General features: G+C 53.3%; 3 protein-coding genes across 6 annotated transcripts; 2 read left to right on the top strand and 1 right to left on the bottom strand.

The window, feature by feature from the left end:
* The first annotated feature begins 832 nt into the window (after positions 1–832).
* On the top strand, positions 833–3,911 carry CLDN7 (claudin 7). Of its 3 annotated transcripts, none has more exons than XM_019013132.3 (5): positions 833–895; positions 1,711–2,232; positions 3,067–3,231; positions 3,326–3,410; positions 3,516–3,911. In XM_019013132.3, the coding sequence occupies exons 2-5, from the start codon at positions 2,010–2,012 to the stop codon at positions 3,676–3,678; spliced, it is 636 nt and encodes a 211-aa protein (XP_018868677.1). In that variant the 5' UTR covers positions 833–895; positions 1,711–2,009; the 3' UTR covers positions 3,679–3,911. The 3 variants fall into 3 exon arrangements, with proteins under 3 accessions (XP_018868677.1, XP_018868679.1, XP_018868678.1); XM_019013134.4 differs by having other exon boundaries at positions 869–1,443; XM_019013133.4 differs by lacking the exon at positions 833–895 and adding an exon at positions 1,472–1,558.
* A 198-nt stretch (positions 3,912–4,109) lies between these two features.
* ELP5 (elongator acetyltransferase complex subunit 5) lies at positions 4,110–12,003 on the bottom strand. Its single transcript, XM_019013131.4, has 8 exons — positions 11,471–12,003; positions 11,231–11,291; positions 11,063–11,143; positions 9,253–9,473; positions 7,010–7,191; positions 5,360–5,455; positions 5,120–5,220; positions 4,110–4,476 (listed from the first exon to the last, which is right to left on the bottom strand). Exons 1-8 carry the CDS (start codon positions 11,562–11,564, stop codon positions 4,362–4,364), a joined length of 951 nt encoding a protein of 316 aa, XP_018868676.3. The 5' UTR covers positions 11,565–12,003; the 3' UTR covers positions 4,110–4,361.
* A 735-nt stretch (positions 12,004–12,738) lies between these two features.
* On the top strand, positions 12,739–20,421 carry CTDNEP1 (CTD nuclear envelope phosphatase 1). Of its 2 annotated transcripts, XM_019013130.4 has the most exons (9): positions 12,739–12,872; positions 16,663–16,729; positions 16,824–16,942; positions 17,144–17,215; positions 17,636–17,752; positions 17,869–17,980; positions 19,376–19,460; positions 19,766–19,822; positions 20,060–20,421. In XM_019013130.4, coding segments are annotated over exons 1-9 (732 nt in total). In that variant the 5' UTR covers positions 12,739–12,770; the 3' UTR covers positions 20,061–20,421. The 2 variants fall into 2 exon arrangements, with proteins under 2 accessions (XP_018868675.1, XP_018868674.1); XM_019013129.4 differs by having other exon boundaries at positions 19,766–20,421.
* The last annotated feature ends 154 nt before the right edge of the window (positions 20,422–20,575 follow it).

Here is a 20,575-nt window from a genome sequence, read left to right as displayed (position 1 = left end):
GAGGGTAGTAGGAAGATTGGGAGGAAACTGGGCAGGGTGGGTGGGGAAAGTGCAGTGTGCACCTAAGACGAAAGAAAGATTAATTGCTGATGCTGGGTTCCAAGGAGACTGGAGACAAGGCGCAAAGGTAAACGAAAAGACAAGGAGTGGACTGGGTGCGGTGGCTCACGCCTGTAATCCTGCACTTTAGGAGGTGGGGGCAGGGGGATTGCTTGAGTTCAAGTGTTCAAGACCAGCCTGAGCAACATGGTGAAAACCCTTCTCTACCAAAAATACAAAAACTTTAGCTGGGCGTGGTGGTGTGCACCCGCGGTCCCAGCTACTGGGGACGCTGAGGCGGGGTGATCGCTTGAGCCCAGGAGGCGAGGCTGCAGTGAGCCGAGATTGCACCTCTGCACTCCAGCCTGGGTAACACAGACTCCCCCCTCTCAAACAACAAAAAAAAGACAAGGAGTGAAATAGGAAGCTCCAAAGCAGGAAAGGCAGGAAGGGGAGATGACCAAAGATGAAGGAGGAAGGAGCAAAAGGCTGGAAGGGGTGCCGGGAGGAAGGAGGGAGCAATGCTTTGGGGAGAGATAGCAGGACTGCAGGGTGAGGGACCATGGACGACCACCTTAGAGAGCCAGATTATAGGGAGGACAGAACAGTGAGGGCGTGAGGGAGTGCACAGCAATTGGCAGTCCAAGCCCAGGCCCGGGAGGGAAAGAGAAACGGGCGAGTGTGGGGGAGGGGTGGGAAAGGTGGAGGATAGGTCTGAAAAGACTCTAAGGGAGGGGAAAGATGGGTGTGGCCAAGACTCTGACCTAGCCCTCACCCTGCTCCCCACCCTCGGCCGGCTTTAGGTCCCAGTGGTTTCTTCCTCCAGTTAGGAGCCTTGATGCCGGAGGGGATAGTGGTAGGTGGGGAGGTTGAGTGCAAAGGGTTCAGGCTGTAAATCATGTTGGGTTGGAATGGGGGCACAGGAAGGTGGGGCTGTTGGGGAGCCACGCTAAGCCGGGTGTCTGTAGCGGAGCCAGAGAACCGGGACACTGAAGAGGGTGCTGAAGGGGGCGACTCTCAGGGATCGGGCCAGGGCCCCCGAAGGTGGGATCGACCAGGGTAGGAGGCAGAAAAAAAAAGGAGAGCAGCGGGTGGGGGCGAAAGCAGGGCCGGGGAGAGAGCACTTTGGACAGAACCCGGCGGGGAAAGGGCGGCGCCGAGGCTGGTCAGGGGCGCCCCGCAGCGTCCCAGGCGCACCTGTTGGGAAGAAAGGAAGGGGCTTCCCGGTGTTCGAGGGAAATCCAGTCCGGAGGGGCTGACTCGGAGCTTGGGACTCCTGGGGAACCACCGCGTCCTCCCCAGCGGCGGTCAAAACCGGGCAAGCGAAGGGGCGTGACCCTGGTGCTCAGGTTTCTTCCTCCTCACCTGGGCAAGGAGGGGTGGGGGCCACGACTTCCGGTTCAGGTGAGTGTCCCTTCGGTGACGTCAGGTCATCCTCGGCCGCCCCTCCGGTCCCGCCTCCCCCTCCCGCGCTCCCGGGGCCCGCGGGCCGCGCCCCCGACGCCCTACATATACTCAGGTGCGCCCCACCTGTCCGCCCGCACCTGCTGGCTCACCTCCGAGCCACCTCTGCTGCGCACCGCAGCCTCGGACCTACAGCCCAGGATACTTTGGGACTTGCCGGCGCTCAGAACCGCGCCCAGACGGCCCCTCCACCTTTTGTTTGCCTAGGGTCGCCGAGAGCGCCCGGAGGGAACCGCCTGGCCTTCGGGGACCACCGCTTTTGTCTGGAACCAGCCTCCCGGCGTATCCTACTCCCTCTGCCGCGAGGCCATCGCTTCACTGGAGGGGTCGATTTGTGTGTAGTTTGGTGACAAGATTTGCATTCACCTGGCCCAAACCCTTTTTGTCTCTTTGGGTGACCGGAAAACTCCACCTCAAGTTTTCTTTTGTGGGGCTGCCCCCCAAGTGTCGTTTGTTTTACTGTAGGGTCTCCCGCCCGCCGCCTCCAGTGTTTTCTGAGGGCGGAAATGGCCAATTCGGGCCTGCAGTTGCTGGGCTTCTCCATGGCCCTGCTGGGCTGGGTGGGTCTGGTGGCCTGCACCGCCATCCCGCAGTGGCAGATGAGCTCCTATGCGGGTGACAACATCATCACGGCCCAGGCCATGTACAAGGGGCTGTGGATGGACTGCGTCACGCAGAGCACGGGGATGATGAGCTGCAAAATGTACGACTCGGTGCTCGCCCTGTCCGGTAAGGCCGCGGGACCGACGGGGCGGACGCGCCCTTGACCGAGGTGGCGGGGTGGCGCGCGTGGGAGAGCCGAGGCCCCACGGCTGGGGGCCCTGGGTTGCCGGGGAGCTGCAGGGCGAGGAAGTGGTCGGCTGGGGGCGGCGGGGCTGGGCGGGAGCGGGCCGGGGTTCCGGCGGCTGCACGTGGGCGCGCACCTCGGTCGCCCACGGTCCTCTTCCTCCCCCAACCCAGCCTCGTCCGCGGCTCGGAGCAGCGGTGCTTAGGCCGGGGCCATCCCCTCCTCCATTCCCGGGCAGGCCATGGCCTCCGTCATCTCCCATCCTTTTCTCAGACAGAAATGGCCCCGGGGCGCGGGGCACGGGGCGCGCCGAGGGCCGAAGGACGGTGCGGCTGGTCAGAGTGGGCCGCCGCCTGCTGCCTCTAATCTTATCGGCCGATTAGCCGAAGCCACAAACCCGGTAGCCTCGATAGCTGGCTCAGAGCAGGGACGCCGGCTGGCATGTGCGCCGCGCGGGGCTCGGACCACCGTCTCGGCTTCTCTTCGCTGCACCCTTTCACCCTTCCCCCTATCCAGGGCAGTTTCACCGAAACCCCGGCGCCCCGGGCGGATCCTTGAGCGGAGAGGGCGGGGCGGGAGCAGGAAGGCCGTGCTGTCGGGAGGGGCGGGGACCTGCCCGCTTGGCCCAGGCCTTGGACACCTGGGCGCCCCTGGCCCTCGGCAGAACACGGCGCCGGACAGAAGAGGTCCAGCGGTTAGTGGGCGCGGCCGGCGGCACGAAGGCTGGAGCCGCCTGCATTTCCAGCAATGACGGCGCCCTTTCCCCTCGCCCGCAGCGGCCTTGCAGGCCACTCGAGCCCTAATGGTGGTCTCCCTGGTGCTGGGCTTCCTGGCCATGTTTGTGGCCACGATGGGCATGAAGTGCACGCGCTGTGGGGGAGACGACAAAGTGAAGAAGGCCCGTATAGCCATGGGTGGAGGCATAATTTTCATCGTGGCAGGTGAGCCCCCGGGTTCTCCCATCTGGGAGGAGCAAGGCTGGGCAAGGCGCCCATTTGGGGCCTCACTATACCGAAACCCTCATTCTCTCTCCAGGTCTTGCCGCCTTGGTAGCTTGCTCCTGGTATGGCCATCAGATTGTCACAGACTTTTATAACCCTTTGATCCCTACCAACATTAAGTAAGTCTGGGAACCGTGCCTCCTAAGGGGACAGGTCTGGGGTCCTGGAATAGGAAGGAGGGCCGAGGCACGCCAGGGTTTCTAACCACCCCCTTCTCTTCACAGGTATGAGTTTGGCCCTGCCATCTTTATTGGCTGGGCAGGGTCTGCCCTAGTCATCCTGGGAGGTGCACTGCTCTCCTGTTCCTGTCCTGGGAATGAGAGCAAGGCTGGGTACCGTGCACCCCGCTCTTACCCTAAGTCCAACTCTTCCAAGGAGTATGTGTGACCTGGGATCTCCTCGCCCCAGCCTGACAGGCTATGGGAGTGTCTAGATGCCTGAAACGGCCGGGGCTGAGCTCAGCCTGTGGGCAGGGTGCCGGACAAAGGCCTCCTGGTGACTCTGTCCCTGCACTCCATGTATAGTCCTCTTGGGTTGGGGGGTGGGGCTGTTGGTGGGAGAGACAAAAAGAGGGAGAGTGTGCTTTTTGTACAGTAATAAAAAATAAGTATTGGGAAGCAGGCTTTTTTCCCTTCAGGGCCTCTGCTTTCCTCCCGTCCAGATCCTTGCAGGGAGCTTGGAACCTTAGTGCACCTACTTCGGTTCAGAACACTTAGCACCCAACTGACTCCATTGACAATTGACTAAAAGATGCAGGTGCTCGTATCTCGACATCCATTCCCACCCCCCTCTTATTTAAATAGCTACCAAAGTACTTCTTTTTTAATAAAAAAATAAAGATTTTTATTAGGTACGGGGGTGTTCTACTCTCTCACATTACCCCATGTCTTCATCCTACCTTCTGTCCTGATGAGACGCTGCTCCCTGGCTCACAAGGCGGGGCTCCATAGACAAGGGGAACCAAGGTGGGGCAGGGACAGGGTAAGGCTAACACAAACAACAGAAAGATGGTTCTGGGCCCAAAGTCTTCCCGCGCCCCCTCCAATTACAATCTAATCAAATCTGGCCAGTCAAATATCCAGGTCGTCATCTGGGTCTTCTTGGTCCAGGTCATCATAGGCATCCGGCTCATAGAAGATGTGGCTGGTAGCCTGCCCTGGCCTAGGCCGCAGGAGAGCCTGCTGTCTGAGAAGGGAAGATTTGGTGCTGCTGAGGGTAGCTAACAGGTTGGGTCTGGATACTTTCTTCCAGGTGACTGTGACTCTCATTCAGGCAACCTGTTAGGCCTCCATGTCATTTTATTGGTCCAAGTCCCCTTCTCTGACCTCCATGTTAGAGCTGAAGCACCATTTGGTACTGGGATAGATACCCTTGTACTGCTCTCCTAATAAAACCGTAAGTTCCTAGCAGCTTGAGGGCAAGGATCTTGTAGTCTTGCTTCATCCACCCACATACTGGGCACAGAACAGCAGGCATGTACTAAGCCCTTGTTAACCAGCCTTTGCCACGCCCATATAGCCTTCTGTCCTCCTAGCACCACTGCCTAGGGATAGGGCCACCTCCCAAGGGTCTGGTCTGGCTCAGCCCAGGCCCAGGGTGCTCTGGGGACAACTGGAGCTGTGACCCAAGGGTCTAAGGGAGAGAAAAGAGACATAAAGGTCCTCTGCCATTATAGGGGGAATGGGTGGATCAAGAACTTGGACTTGTCTCTGGAGGTGGACTTCAGTCCCTATAAAGTCAGGTTAATCAATAACCTGTTGCCCCACCTCTCCACGGCCCAGATGCTGGGCTCTACTCAGGGATCCACGTACCCAGGTCCCAACCTTACTTTTCAGAACTGAACTGGAAGGGCAGGATCAGGCTATCTCTGGCTTCTCTCTCCTTCTTGGACAGGTGAAGGTTAAAGGTCAAATGAGTTGTGGGATCCACCTGTAGGTACAAAGGATGCTGCCACTCTGCCCCATCCCTAGAATCCCTGACCCCACCCCCAACCTCTGCAGCTTTTATTTTCTCTCCCTTGACCAGACACTAAACATTTCCTTGTTCTGGCCTTGGCATTCTTAGATACCGGGGGTATATGAGGATCGGAGTAGGGCTGGGACTCTACAGAGGGCCCCTCTTGGAGATCCAGGCTGAAGTCCGGAAGGATGGAGAACCACTGAGTCTGGAGAGAAAAAAGAAAAGAGTTTTTTTCATCTTACTGAAGAAACTAGACAGACTCCAGGACCTCACATCCTCAGCCCCCAATCACCTATTTAACTGACTGCTTTCAGCTCCTGCCCTCAACTTTTTTTTTTTTTTTTGAGACAGGGTCTGGCTTTGTTGCCCAGGCTGGAGTATAGTGGCGTGATCTTAGCTCACTGCAACCTCCGCCTCCCAGGTTCAAGTGATTCTCCTGCCTCAGCCTCCCGAGTAGCTGGGATTACAGGCACATGCTACCACGCCCAGCTAATTTTTGTATTTTTAGTAGAGATGGGGTTTCGCTATATTGGCCAGGCTGGTCTCGAACCACTAACCTCAGGTGATCTGCCCACTTCGGCCTCCCAAAATGCTGGGATTACAGGTGTAAGCCACTGCGCCCCGCCTCTTATTTTCAAAAGTGGAAGCAAGTTGATTAAGGAAGTAAAGGAATAAAAGGATGGCGACTCCTTAGGCAGAGCAGCCCACTTACTCTTTTTTTGAGACGGAGTCTCACTCTGTTGCCCAGGCTGGAGTGTAGTGGCATGATCTCGGCTCACCTCAACCTCCGCCTCCCAGGTTCAAGTGATTCTCCCACCTCAGCCTCCCGAATAGCTGGGACTACAGGCACCTACCACTATGCCCAGCTAATTTTTGTATTTTTAGTAGAGACGAGATTTCACCATGTTAGCCAGGCTGGTCTCGAACTCCTGACCTCACACAATCTGCCCACCTCGGCCCCCCAAAGTGCTGGGATTATGGGCCTGAGCCACCTCGCCTGGGCCCCACTTACACTTTATAACCTTGGTAAGTGACTTAAATTTAAACCTCCTTGGGCCGGGTGCAGTGGATCACACCTGTAATCCCAGCACTTTGGGAGACCAAGGCCAGAGGATGGCTTGAGCCTAGTTATTCAAGACCAGCCTGGGCAACAGGGTGAGATCTCATCTGTATAAAAAACTAAAAAGCTGGCTGGATGTGGTGCTACATGCCTGTGCTCCCACCTCCAGCTACACCAGAGGCTGAGGCAGGAGGATTACTTGAACATGGGAGGTCAAAGCTGCCGTAAGTTATGATTGCACCACAGCACTCCAGCCTGGGCAACAGTGAGACCTTGTCCAAAAAAACAAACAAACAAACAAACAAACAAACAAAAAAACCCCAAGGGAAAAAAACCCTCCCTGGACTGGCTTTCCAGCCTGAAAAATGGTGATAATAAAACAATCTACCTTAACCATAGCTGAGAGGATTAAATGAAGTGAGTGATAGAAAACAGAGAAATACCTAAATCAGCTTTTTTTAAAAAAAAGGTCTCACTGAGGGCTGGGCACAGTGGCTCATGTCTGTAATCCTAGCACTTTGGGAGGCTGAGGTGGAAGGATCACTTGAGCCCAGGAGTTTGAGACCACCCTGACCAACACAGTGAAACCCCATTTCTATTAAAGTCTCCTTGAAACATCAGCATTTTCATTGTTCTTCCCATCGTGCCACCCCTTTCTCTGTCCCCCGTTTCCAGTCCTTCTCTGTTGGTTCTTCTGACCTGGTCAGTTGGGCGCTGTCGGGGCCTCCGACACAGGATGTGGGCCGAGGCCTGGCCCATGGTACCGCCCAGGGTCACCTCAGTCTGAGCAAGGTTGCTGAGAGCTCCCATAGGGCCTGGTCCATGAAGCTCTTCATGTAGCAAGCCCAGCACACTCACTTTCCCCACTGAGGAGCTGTCACCTAGAGGAGGACAAGAAATGTAGGATAGTAGGGAACATTCAGGTTGGTGGCCTGGGAGCTAACAGTGAAGAGGAAAGGAGAGAGCCTCACAATTCCATCACAGTGCTGCCAAAATCCTGACGTCCCTTGGCCAATCTCACTACCGTGCTCTGAGCCTCCTCCAGCCCACACCTTAATCTCCTCTATCATCCCAGTGTAAAGCTGATCAAGGCACTGCTCTAACTTCTATCCTTCAGCAGCTCCTCTGCCTTCAGGATGGAATGAACGCTTCCAGCAGGTGGTGTCCACTTACTTTCCAGCCTCATCTCTTACACACGGAAGTACTTGTAGTTTCTGGAACTTCCCAAGATCTCAGTCAGTGCCTTCAATTCTCTGCCTCCCTTTTTGGGAGCATTTAGAGAGTGTCAGGTACTATGCTAAAAGCTTTAACACAATGTTTGAATCCTTACAAAGGCCAGGGTTTTTAGGTCAAACCGTATGAAATCACTGACATTTAACAATTTTTTTTCTTTTCTTTTTCGAGATGGAGTCTTGCTCTGTCGCCCAAGCTAGAGTGCAGTGGCGCAATCTCGGCTCACTGCAACCCCTGCTACGGGCTCAACAATACTGCCTCAGTCTCCCGAGTAGCTGGGACTACAGGTGCGTGCCACCACGCCTGGCTAATTTTTGTATTTGGTAGAGACGGGGTTTCAGCATCTTGGCCAGGCTGCTCTTGAACTCCTGACCTCGTGATCTACCTGTCTTGGCCTCCCAAAATGCTGGGATTACAGGCATGAGCCTCTGCGCCCGGACTGTTTTTATTTTTTTGAGATGATGTCTTTCTCTGTCACCCAGGCTGCAGTGCAGTGGCGTGATCTCAGCTCACTGCAACCTCTGCCTCCTGGGTTCAAGTGATTCTCCTGCCTCAGCCTCCCAAGTAGCTGGGATTACAGGCGTGCACCACCACACCCAGATAATTTTTTGTATTTTTAGTAGAGACAGGGTTTCACCATGTTGGCCAGGCTGGTCTCCAACTCCTGACCTCAGGTGATCCGCCCGCCTTGGCCTCCCCAAGTGCTGGGATTACAGGCGTGAGCCATTGCGCCCAGACAATATTTAGCAACTTTTAACCTAAGAAATGGCAATATAGTGGTTCATCCTAATACTTCCCTTGTACCTTCCCCCATATACAGGGGAAAGTGAAGCAATGAGAGATCAAGCACCTTAATACAAAGCTGGGCATCTGACTCCTAAGTCCATTCGAGTACCCACAGTGCACTTCAAGGCTAGTCTCAGTGCCCCTGCACAGCCAAATTTGCCTGGATGACCTCTTGCTCTTCAAGAGACTGCCTTTTTTTTTTTTTTTTTTTGAGATGGAGTCTTGCTCTGTCGCCCAGGCTGGAGTGCAGTGGCCCATCTCAGCTCACTGCAAGCTCCACCTCCCGGGTTCACGCCATTCTCCTGCCTCAGCCTCCCGGGTAGCTGGGACTAGAGGTGCCCGCCACCAAGCCCGGCTAATTTTTTTTTGTATTTTTAGTAGAGACGGGGTTTCACCGTGTTAGCCAGGATGGTCTCGATCTCCTGACCTTGTGATCTGCCCACCTCGGCCTCCCAAAGTGCTAGGATTACAGGAGTGAGCCACTGCGCCCGGCCGAGAGTGCCCTTCTTTAAGGTACCCTGTGCATGTCCTGTATCATCATGGCCTTTATCAGACCATCTTGTAGCTGCCTGTTTACTTATCTCCATCTTTTATGGGACTTCGAGCTCCTGGAAGGCAAGGACCCAGCTACAGTCTGTATTTTGCCATTATCTAGAATTGTACCTGACACATTTTATGTATTTACTATTGATTTGTTAAATGAATGAATGAGTGAAACAAATGAGTAAAAAAATAACTTGGAGAAAAAAAAGCAAATGGTAGATGGCATTAAGAAGTAAAAAAAAAACAGACAAAAAGGTCAAAAAAATGAAAAAAGGTCTGACTGGAGAACCCAGATGTTTCTTCTAGGGTAGAAAGGAAAAGGGGCACACTCCTTGGCAGAGGGAGATGTATGAGGGGAAACAATGAAGGAGGGGTCTCACCAGGACAAGAGTCCTGATAGCTCACAGCATGCAGGGCCTGGCAGAGTGTGGTGCAGGGAAGGCGAAGTAGCAGCCAGCTGAGTGAATCGAGAGCAATGGTGACAGGAACAGGATCTGTCCTCTTGCACATGGCTCTCAAGGCTCCCAGCGGCCCCTCAGGAAAGGCCTCCTCAGTTTTTGACCAGTTGAGAGGGTCTCTGAAGAAGTCATGGTAAACCAGCCTGCAAAGGGAAAATAAAACACAATATAATATTGCCCCTTCCCCCAGAGGATCACAAAGTTCATCCTCTGATCTTTATGGCTGTTTTCTCAATTTTTATGAATATCCTAAATATTAGTGAAAGATAATTACTGAGAGAGAGCATACAGTGATTGAGAGCACAGACTTTGGTGTCTGACAGCCTGATCTCCAAGCTTGGCTTTGCTACTTGCCCAAGGTCAGCTAACTGATACATTATCTCTAAGAGTTGCCTCATTGGTGAAATGAGATGCCAACCTCTAAGCATTCAGCACAGTGCTTTTTGACACATAGTATATGCCTGATAAATGTTAGTTATCACCATTATCAAATATTTCCTGTGTGTGGCACCTAAAGTTTATCACCCTGGATGAAAAAAGAGAAAGCAGAGGACGTGAGACTTGGTCCTGCCTGTAGAACAGCTTAAAGAAAGTCAAGAATTAAGTCAAGGAGTAACAACTACAGAAAAAACAGCTCAGGAAAGGGAGACTGGCATAGGTAGCAGAACTTTTTTCCCAGATATCTCTTTTCTATCTTCTGGTTCTCTTGTGGAGTGCCGTCTTTTTTTTGAGACAGAGTTTCGCTCTTGTTGCCCAGGCTGGAGTGCAATGGCGCGATCTCCGCTCACTGCAACCTCTGCCTCCTGGGTTCAAGCGATTCTCCTGCCTCAGCCTCCTGAGTAGCTGGAATTACAGGCATGTGCCACCATGCCCAGCTAATTTTTTGTATTTTTAGTAGAGATGGGGTTTCTCCATGTTGGTCAGGCTGGTCTCGAACTCCAGACCTCAGGTGATCCACCCGCCTCAGACTCCCAAAGTGCTGGGATTACAGGCGTGAGCCACCGCGCCCAGCCATGGAATGCCATCTTAACATACACCACCGCCTCTATCACAACAACGGCTGATGCAAAATTGGAGGCTCAACAGATAAGATGTAAACTACTATTATCATCCACTGAGTTGCTGGGACTAGGAAGTAGAAAGCATCCTACTAATGGTTCTTAATGTCTCCTGATCAGGCATGCGGCTGGGTTTAGGGACTTCCTTATCTCAATACTTTCTTCTCCTCCATATTAGTCAATAAATCCTGGAAATTCTACCCACTAAAGTCCTTTACATGTGTTCTAAACTTTCCATCTCTACTGCCACTGCCTTAAACTAGGCCTCTATCACTTCCTACCATTATTCCCTAAAATTCATTAGGTCAGGAACAGGTCTGTCTCACTCACTGCCGTCTCCAGTATCTTGCACAGCACCTGGTTTATAGTTGGTGCTCGGTACATATGTACCTTAAAGAGTGAACCCGGATTAATGGATTACTGCAATACCCTTCCCACATGTTCTCCCTATCTCCAGGCTATTTCTCTCTCGACTTCTATGATCTTTGCTTTGGACTCCCCAAATACTCATCACTCCTCTTATTAATTCTTGCCTCCTGAAAGACCCATATCCAATTCTTCAATGAATATTTAAGGAACTGCTACTACATACCAGGTTCTGCGCTTGTTGTAAAGAAATTTCCTTAGCAATACAGGTCTCAAATTTAATCAAATCTCTTCCAACTGGTACTTACCGATTGTTGATATCAGAATCAAAACCTTCACGAAACTCTTCCTCGCTCACTTCACAGCCCAGGATATGCACTTGCTCCCCACTAAGGCAGAGATGAGAAGGGATTGTCAAAGAGTGGGCACAGGTGCCCTATCCAGGGTAGGCCGGGGAGACACTGTGGGATACTCACCACAGCGCCGATTTCTTGACAAGCGCCTTCAAGAGACTGCGCCCCTCCCACTCCACGGAATCTGCAGAGCAAGAGACGGATAAAGAGTATGAGAGCGCTGGGATTACCGCCTTCGCGAACCCGTCGCGATTTCCACACCTAGCCTGTGACCCCTGGCCCTTCCTGCCCACTTCCGTCCCCTCAGCCAGGCCCGAACCCCCCCCCCCCCCCCCCCCCCCGCCCCGTGCCTCTGGCTCTCACCCCGAAGCAGCACCAGGCCGCCCAAGGCCAACAGCGAGTCCAACATCTCCAACTCGCGTCCGGTCCCTGCTCTGGCGCCCTCTGATGGCGTCATGACCCAGTGTCCCGCCCCCTCGGGGTGAAACGGGCGGAGCACTCGGGCGTCCTCCCACCATTAAGACCTAACATAGTCTGGAATGAGAGGTGATTATGTTCAATATTCCCAGGGGGGCGCTCACGCGGAGGGCGCCCCTCCCCGAGCCCTGGCGCACAGTCGTACGGACAACGACCCCGTCTACATTTTCACTGTGACCGGGGCGGGAAGAGCAGTTGGGGCAGTTGTCAGTGGGAGGGGAAGGAGGACCCACAAGTCCCCCTCAAGGGCCCTAAGCGCGGGGCCAAGTGACGTCACTCGTCCCGCCCACGCAGTTTGAGGCGGGGCCTGTTTCGCCTCAGGCCCCGCCCCGCGGCCACCTTCTGCGCGTGCGCAATACTGCAGCCTCGTTTGGAGTGCTTTTGGCTTTCCTTATACCTACCCCCCATAGACCGCGCAGGAGGAACTTAGTCCCGGTGAAGCGAATACACGTCACCACCGGAAGTAGTGTCAAAGGGGAAGAGGAGGGGGAAAGACAGGAACAGGGAGTCCTTTGGACGGTAAAATGGCGCCTGTCAGAGTGGGAAACCCAGCTGCAGAGGCTGCAGCCCCGCTCCCTAGCGGCTAAAGGACCCCCGAGCTCGGGGAGGGGGAGGCCGCTCCGGCCCAGCGCTCCGCGCCCTCCGGCTCCCCCTCCCCCTCCTTCCCTGCTCCTTCGCTCTGCAGGCCCGTTCTCCGCTGCAGCGGCCCTTTGCGCGCCGCTGCCCCCGCCCTCCCCGTTCCTGCGGGCAGCCCCCTAGCGCGCCTGCGCAGCGGGCCACTCTCCGCTTTCCCCCCTCCCCCTCCCTTTTCCCTTCCTCCCTTTTCCCTAGCCCCCTCCCCCACTGCCCCCTCCCCCAATTATCCTTCCCCTTCCCTCCTGGTCTCGGAGGACCCCATCCTAGCCCTACCTGTCTCGGCCCGCAACCTCCCCGAAGCCGTCGGTGCCACTCCCAGCCCATGTGGGCCCCCGCGGGCTGCCCACGCCTGTCCCCCAGCTCCCCGTTCCGCTGGGCTTTCCCCTCGCCAGGGGTGGCTTTCTGAGCCGCCCGCTCCGTGCCCCTCTCTGCAGCCTCTCCTGCCACTCGGGGCCCCCGTTCCCCCTCCCGGCGGCGGGGGGCTGCCCCCGGGGGGCTGGCGGAGCTGGGCCGCGGGGGCCCCGGGGCCGGCGGTGCCGGGGTCATCGGGATGATGCGGACGCAGTGTCTGCTGGGGCTGCGCACGTTCGTGGCCTTCGCCGCCAAGCTCTGGAGCTTCTTCATTTACCTTTTGCGGAGGCAGATCCGCACGGTGAGCCAGGGTGGGCGCTGGCGGTGTTGGGGACGTCTGTCCGTGGTGCTCAGGGGTTTTCGGAGTGTCGGGCCTCTGGGCCTAGGAAGGGAATCCTGGCTGGGGCTTTTCTCGCCAGAGAATTGGGCACCCTAAGCGGGGCGAGGTGGGAGACCCTTGTAATAGAACCTTGCCCTTGGGGGTTTTGATGGGGCTAGATGGGACAGGATTTGGCAACTCTTGGGGGCTAAGGTGGTGGGTGGGGCGCTCTTTAAGGAAGCTGGAGTTGTTGCTAAAGAAACCGAGAGGCGGGGAACACCTGTTTGATGACAGCCGGATCTGTGGATGTGGGCTTGTGAAAGACCCTATTTGGAACCTCGGTGTGTGTTTGGTCCCATAGCAAGGAAGAGACAGACTTGTGTGTCAAGGGTGGAGGTGGGTGGGAGGGCATACGTTACAAACAAGGACTGGAACTTGGGAAAGCCCAGGGTGTGAAGGAGAAACGCCTGCGGTTCCCATTAAGAGAATTCCTCCAAAAAGGCTGTGAAAATTTATTTCATAGTGTGAGTGTAGGTATCTGGATTTATTGAAGACTAAAGCAGATGCTTTTACGATGGGCCTCTTTAATTGTGGGAGGGAGTTCAAGGTGGGTGCTGTGCCCACCATTGAAGTTTGGGTGTCCCTGTCAGAGGACAGCGCTGGGCAGTTGTAGGGCTTGAAAATGAGGACGTTTGCTTCTCCAGGAGAGCCTAGCATTCTGAGGGAAACTGTCTGGACCCAAGCATCTCTGGGTCCCCTCCCTCTTAGCTTTTCTCCAAGGTCAGAGGTCCTTCAGCTAACAGCACTTTAAATGAATGTGCTCTTGTGGTCTCACCACCACCAGGGAGAATCCTCGGAAGGAGTCTGGGGAGAATTTAGTAAGCGGAGACACAGGTTCTGGGTCTGTACTGTGGTCTGTACCCCTTAGCATACCTCAATACAATTTGAAAGAATAAACCCAGGTTGGGGTGACCTGGGGTCCAGGGAATTTCCAGAAAGCCCTCAGTGGTAGTGGTGGTTGATTTAACTGATTTGGGAGAATGGGTCTGGCCTTGGGTTCATTCTGTCCTTTACCAGTCTGCTTCCACTTCCTGATTTAGGGCGCGAACAGTACAGGATGGTTGTGGCTGTAGGCAGCAGCGCTATTCCCCCGAGACAAGAGCTAGGAGCCAAGAAAAATTTAGGGTCAGAGATGCTGGGATATGTGTGGGGCTATCTCCTGGGGTTTTCTTTTCTTTTCTGAGACAGTCTCGCTTTGTCGCCCAGGCTGGAGTGCAGTGGTGCCATCTCCGCTCACTGCAACCTCCACCTCCTGGGTTCAAGCGATTCTCCTGCTTCAGCCTCTCGAATAGCTGGGATTACAGGCACCTGCCACCACACCTGGCTAATTTTTGTAATTTTAGTAGAGACGGGTTTTCACCATGTTGGCCAGGATGGTCTCAAACTCCTGACCTCAAGTGATCTGCCCGCCTTGGCCTCCCAAAAGTACTGGGATTGAGCCACTGCACCCGGCCTCCAGGGGTTTTCTTTATGGGTTGACTGCTGTCTTCTCTGACGTTCTCGCTCCAACACATCACTTTTCTGGGCATATGCAGTGGTGCTTCAGCTCATCCACAGGTTACTTCCAAAATTGCTCTCCTTTGGGCAGCACTGACCCCATAGCCTTTTGTCCTCCCTTCCCTTCCAATCTGGTTTCTTTCCCCACCCCGCTTCTGGCAGATGCTTGGAGCATTCCCTACATGCCCAGCATATGCAACCCGAGATAGCAAGGCTGGACACTGGAGCTCTTTCAGACCTCATCATGGCCCAGGGAGAAAAGAAGGGCAGATCTTGACTAGGGGGAGAGAGCCCTGTGGGTTTAGAAGGGAGAACCTGGTTCTGGTGTGGCTTGGGGCCTAGGTATGCACTGAAGAGGGTTTGTGCCTTTGAAGAAAAGTGTGGAGGAGGGAATTGCCAGGCTTTGTATGGGGAGATGTGCGTATTAGGAAATAGCCCCTAGAGAATGCTTGGAGAAGCAGAGCTGGATGAGGTGGTGACGTCCTTGTCCCTTATTCACCTCTCACTTAACGGCCCTGACTTCACTCTGGCCTCCTCCAGACCCTGCCAGTCAGCCTGGCAGGGGCTTTCCAGTGTTCTTTGCCTCACCCTGGGTACCAGGATAAGGAGACTGTTCAGAGGACTGAGGTTCTCTGAACTTGTGACTTGGCTAGAAGGGACAGAAGTGGACAGGTGGCTGGTTAAAATAGGCCTGGTGGCTTCTAGCCAGAGGAACTTAGCTGACCTGACAACCTCTGGATTCCCTCATTCTATATTCCCATTAAGGACCCAGGGATCTCCTCCCGACTCCTACTCCATGTGCACTAGGGAATCTGAGGCACTTAGTTCCCAATGATGGTAGTTGCTACAAATAATTCTTGGGGTGAAGGTTGCGTTGTGGGGGTCGTTTCTTTGTTCAGTGTAGCAGGATAATATCACAGTTAAGAGGGCAGGTTCGGCTGGGGGTGGTGGCTCACGCCTGTAATCCCAGCACTTTGGGAGGCCGAGGCGGGTGGATCATGAGGTCAGGAGCTCAAGACCAGCCTGGCCAATATGGTGAAACCCCGTCTCTACTAAAAATACAAAAATTAGCTGGGCGTGGTTCGCGCGCCTATAGTCCCAGCTGCTTAGGAGGCTGAGGCAGGAGAATTGCTTGAACCTGGGAGGTGGAGGTTGCAGTGAGCTGAGATCGCGCCACTCTACTCCAGCCTGGGCAATGGAGTGAGACTCCCTTCTCAAAAAAAAAAAGAAAAGAGGGCACGTTCTTGGGTTGAACTGCATTGGTACAATCCTGGCTCTATCACTTCATTGATTCTACTTTTTTTTTTTTTTTTTTGAGAAGGGAGTCTCACTCCATTGCCCAGGCTGGAGTACAGTGGTGCGATCTCAGCTCACTGCAACCTCCACCTCCCAGGTTCAAGCAATTCTCCTGCCTCAGCCTCCTAAGCAGCTGGGACTATAGGCGCGCGAACCACGCCCAGCTAATTTTTGTATTTTTAGTAGAGACGGGGTTTCACCATATTGGCCAGGCTGGTCTTGAGCTCCTGACCTCATGATCCGCCTGCCTTGGCCTCCCAAAGTGCTGGGATTACAGGCGTGAGCCACTGCGCCCAGCTGATTCTACTAATATTAACTGACCACTTTTGCTACTGTGTTCTAGGCACTGGGAATACAGCCATGATCTAGACAAATCATATTCTCATGGAGTTTTCATTTTAATTAGGGAGAGAAACAACTTAATTCCTAGCTATGTGGCCTCAGTTTCTTTAACCTTAAAACAGGTATAACAGTAATAGGGTTGTTTTGAGGATTAAATGAAAAAGGCCAGCATGGTGGCTCATTCCTGTAATCCCAGCACTTTGGGAGGCAAAGGCAGGAGGATCACAAGGTCAGGAGTTTGAGACCAGCCAGGCCAATATGGTTAAACCCCGCCTCTACTAGAAATACAAAAATGAGCCGAGCGTGGTGGTGCACGCCTGTAGTCTCAGCTACTAGGGAGGCTGAGGCAGGAGAATTGCTTGAACCCAGGAGGCGGAGGTTGCAGTGAGCCGAGATCATGCCGCTGCAATCCAGCCTGGGCAACAGAGTGAGACTCCATCTCAAAAAAAAGAAGAAGAAATAAGCCTAAATTACATACATAGTACCTGTGGTAAATGTTCATTATGTGCTCCCTGTTACTGTTACTGGGGAAGGCTTCCTTATCAAGGGTTTCAATCCTCTTTTGTGCTATTTGTAGGTAATTCAGTACCAAACTGTTCGATATGATATCCTCCCCTTATCTCCTGTGTCCCGGAATCGGCTAGGTAAGTATGTGGTGGGAAGCCTCCTTTAGGGTGAAGTAGGGGCCAGCTCTGGGTCAGAGGTCGGTCAATATTATTCCTCCCCACTCTGGTTCAGCCCAGGTGAAGAGGAAGATCCTGGTGCTGGATCTGGATGAGACACTTATTCACTCCCACCATGATGGGGTCCTGAGGCCCACAGTCCGGCCTGGTACGCCTCCTGACTTCATCCTCAAGGTGTGTGGCAGTGGGGAGTGATGAAATGGTTCCATCTGTTCCTCTGCCCAAACCTGGACGCCCTTTCCCCGTCCCAGAACATCTGTCTCCATCCGCTGGCACCAGTGTCAGCCTGGAGGAGGGAAGCAGATGGGTGGGGCGTTTTCTAGGCCTGGGTTGTGGTGGTCATGACATCCCCCAGCCCATCTTGCTCCTCTGTAGGTGGTAATAGACAAACATCCTGTCCGGTTTTTCGTACATAAGAGGCCCCATGTGGATTTCTTCCTGGAAGTGGTGAGTTTTGGAGAGCTAAAGGGAGCTCTGTAATGAAGGAATGGTTTTAGGGCTCTGGGAATTGGGAGGATTTGGAGGAAGGGGTGAGGAGAAACGGGTAAGAGCAGTTTTCTAGAGGGGAGGCTGTGGAATGGTAGGGGAGTGGCTTTCAGTACTTGGGGTTCATTTGTTGTGCTGATGTAATTCTTTTCCGCTGGCATCTTTCTCTTTTGTTCTTGCATTTCTGAATCATAAGAGTGTAGGATGCCTAACACTGAGTTTGGAGGTTTGGGCTGGGGGTTCAGAATTTCGTGTCCTCAGAGACATTTGATGTTGATGGAAGGCCTGAAGGACTATGCCGTTGCCCTTCTGAAAGATAACTGTATGTCTAAAGGAATCATCACCTTGTATGGCATTGCCCTCTCCCCCAATCTATTTCAGGTGAGCCAGTGGTACGAGCTGGTGGTGTTTACAGCAAGCATGGAGATCTATGGCTCTGCTGTGGCAGATAAACTGGACAATAGCAGAAGCATTCTTAAGAGGAGATATTACAGACAGGTAAGCTAGAATCCCAGTCTAAGAGTGTGGCTTGGGAGGGAGGCCACCAGGGAGGGATCTGGGTTTGAGGAGAGTATCCTGGAGAGAGGCCTGCTACATGATCCCCTGCCTTCCAGCACTGCACTTTGGAGTTGGGCAGCTACATCAAGGACCTCTCTGTGGTCCACAGTGACCTCTCCAGCATTGTGATCCTGGATAACTCCCCAGGGGCTTACAGGAGCCATCCAGGTACGGGGGAAGGTGGTGAGTCTGGCAGGACCAGAACATGGTTCTGAGAAGGTATTTTTGCAGGAGACCTGGGCTTTGGTCCTTGAGAGCTGGGATTCCCTAGATTATCCCTACTTTGCTCTAAGTCGAAATGCAAGTTATTTTTGTGTTTCAAATGAGATACCATATATGTCCGTTTCATAAGTCGGATTTCTTATATCATTTTTTTCATTTTTAAAATTTATTTTTGGCTGGGCACGGTGGATTATGCTTGTAATCCCAGCACTTTGGGAGGCCGAGGCAGGCAGATCACGAGGTCAGAAGTTCGAGACCAGCCTAACAAACATGGTGAAACCCCATCTCTACTAAAACTAGAAAAAACTAGCCAGGCGTGGTGGCACACGCCTGTAATCCCAGCAACTTGGGAGGCTGAGGCAGGAGAATCGCTTGAACCCGGGAGGCGGAGGTTGCAGTGAGCCGAGATTGCACCATTGCACTCCAGCCTGGGTGACAGAGCGAGACGCTGTCTCAAAAAAATAAAAAAAAAATAAATAAATAAAAATAAAATTTATTTTTATTTATTTTTTGAGTTAGGGTCTCACTCTGTTCCCAGGCTGGAGTGCAGTGTCATGATCATAGCTCACTGCAGCCTCGATCTCCCAGGCTCAAGTGATCCTTCTGCCTCAGCCTCTCAGTAGTTGGGACTACAGGCGTGCACCATCATGCCCAGCTAATTTTTTTATTTTTTATTTTTTTTTGAGACAGAGTCTCACACTGTCACCCAGGCTGGAATGCAGTGGCGTGATCTCGGCTTACTGCAACCTCTGACTTCCAGGTTCAAGCGATTCTCCTGCCTCAGCCTCCCAAGTAGCTGGGATCACAGGCACCTGCCACCATGCGCAGCTAATTTTTTGTATTTTTAGTAGCGACGGAGTTTCACCACGTTGGCCAGGCTGGTCTTGAATTCCTGACCTCGTGATTCGCCCGCTTCGGCCTCCCAAAGTGCTGGGCTTACAGGCGTAAGCCACTGCCCTTGGCCAATTTTTTGATTTTTAGTAGAGAAGGGATCTCATTATGTTGCCCAGGCTGGACCCAAACTCCTGAGCTCAAGTGATCCTCCCACCTCGGCCTCTCAAAGTGTTGGGATAACAGGTGTGAGCCACTGTGCCTGGCCAAGTGTGTTTCAAGTGAGGCACAATGGCAGTAAGCTTGACTAGAAGCATCAATAGGTATGAGATCTGGTGATTAAAACTTAGTTTCGGAGCATAAATCAGGAAAGTTTTACTTAGGTTGTTGACTTCCGGTAGTGGGAGGCATATATTTTTAATAATAATTCCTCCTTCCCTCCAAGAAGAGAAAAACACCCAGTCTCTCTTGAATTCTGTTTCTTCTCATCTGCATTTTCACCCACCCTAGACAATGCCATCCCCATCAAATCCTGGTTCAGTGACCCCAGCGACACAGCCCTTCTCAACCTGCTCCCAATGCTGGATGCCCTCAGGTAAGGGAAGTGGGCTCTGGACACTTGGATATCTCAAGAAAGGAGGAGGTGGGGGATCCTCAGAGGGAATAAAAAACGTTTGTCCTGTTTTAACTCTGTTCCCTTAAGAATTTAACATTTGGACCCAGGTCTTCTTACTTCAAAGCTCATCACTTTAGCTAGTAGGCTGTGGGCAAATTGAACCTATCTAATCATGAATATGGTGATAATTTAGGTCCCACATCTCCAGTGATGCCACCTTACAAGAGTGTTGTGAGGGTATCAACTATAAGGTACTCTACCAATGCAAGTTATTGTCACCCCAGGTTCACCGCTGATGTTCGTTCCGTGCTGAGCCGAAACCTTCACCAACATCGGCTCTGGTGACAGCTGCTCCCCCTCCACCTGAGTTGGGGTGGGGGGGAAAGGGAGGGCGAGCCCTTGGGATGCCGTCTGATGCCCTGTCCAATGTGAGGACTGCCTGGGCAGGGTCTGCCCCTCCCACCCCTCTCTGCCCTGGGAGCCCTACACTCCACTTGGAGTCTGGATGGACACATGGGCCGGGGGCTCTGAAGCAGCCTCACTCTTAACTTCGTGTTCACACTCCATGGAAACCCCAGACTGGGACACAGGCGGAAGCCTAGGAGAGCCGAACCAGTGTTTGTGAAGAGGCAGGACTGGCCAGAGTGACAGACATACGGTGATCCAGGAGGCTCAAAAGAGAAGCCAAGTCAGCTTTGTTGTGATTTGATTTTTTTTTAAAAACTCTTGTACAAAACTGATCTAATTCTTCACTCCTGCTCCAAGGGCTGGGCTGTGGGTGGGATACTGGGATTTTGGGCCACTGGATTTTCCCTAAATTTGTCCCCCCTTTACTCTCCCTCTATTTTTCTCTCCTTAGACTCCCTCAGACCTGTAACCAGCTTTGTGTCTTTTTTCCTTTTCTCTCTTTTAAACCATGCATTATAACTTTGAAACCAAAGCGGCCTTAGGTCCTTCTCTGGGGTTTTGGGAAATGAAGAGAGGGGACTTTGTTCACATGCACTCTGTCCCTGTCCCCCAGGCAGAGGGGGAAGAGACTGCTGTTGGACTCAAGGGGCAGGGGGAAAGGTGGTGTTAAGTATAGGGATAGAATA

Source organism: Gorilla gorilla, chromosome 19 (assembly GCF_029281585.2).
Source record: "Gorilla gorilla gorilla isolate KB3781 chromosome 19, NHGRI_mGorGor1-v2.1_pri, whole genome shotgun sequence".
Classification (NCBI taxonomy): Eukaryota; Metazoa; Chordata; class Mammalia; order Primates; family Hominidae; genus Gorilla; species Gorilla gorilla.
This window is presented reverse-complemented; position numbering and strand designations above follow the sequence as displayed.

Bases quoted from the DNA above. Each gene is read 5' to 3' on its own strand.
- CLDN7 (XM_019013132.3), top strand. From the start codon at position 2,010: ATGGCCAATTCGGGCCTGCAGTTGCTGGGCTTCTCCATGGCCCTGCTG. The intron at 2,233-3,066 runs GTAAGGCCGCGG...CCTCGCCCGCAG, and splicing joins CTCGGTGCTCGCCCTGTCCG to CGGCCTTGCAGGCCACTCGA. The intron at 3,411-3,515 runs GTAAGTCTGGGA...TTCTCTTCACAG, and splicing joins TTGATCCCTACCAACATTAA to GTATGAGTTTGGCCCTGCCA.
- ELP5 (XM_019013131.4), bottom strand. From the start codon at position 11,564: ATGACGCCATCAGAGGGCGCCAGAGCAGGGACCGGACGCGAGTTGGAG. The intron at 7,192-9,252 runs GTGAGACCCCTC...GTCCTCCTCTAG, and splicing joins CTATCAGGACTCTTGTCCTG to GTGACAGCTCCTCAGTGGGG. The intron at 5,456-7,009 runs GTCAGAAGAACC...TTTTCTCTCCAG, and splicing joins GACAGCGCCCAACTGACCAG to ACTCAGTGGTTCTCCATCCT.
- CTDNEP1 (XM_019013129.4), top strand. From the start codon at position 12,771: ATGATGCGGACGCAGTGTCTGCTGGGGCTGCGCACGTTCGTGGCCTTC. The intron at 16,730-16,823 runs GTAAGTATGTGG...ACTCTGGTTCAG, and splicing joins TGTGTCCCGGAATCGGCTAG to CCCAGGTGAAGAGGAAGATC. The intron at 19,461-19,765 runs GTAAGGGAAGTG...TTGTCACCCCAG, and splicing joins CCAATGCTGGATGCCCTCAG to GTTCACCGCTGATGTTCGTT.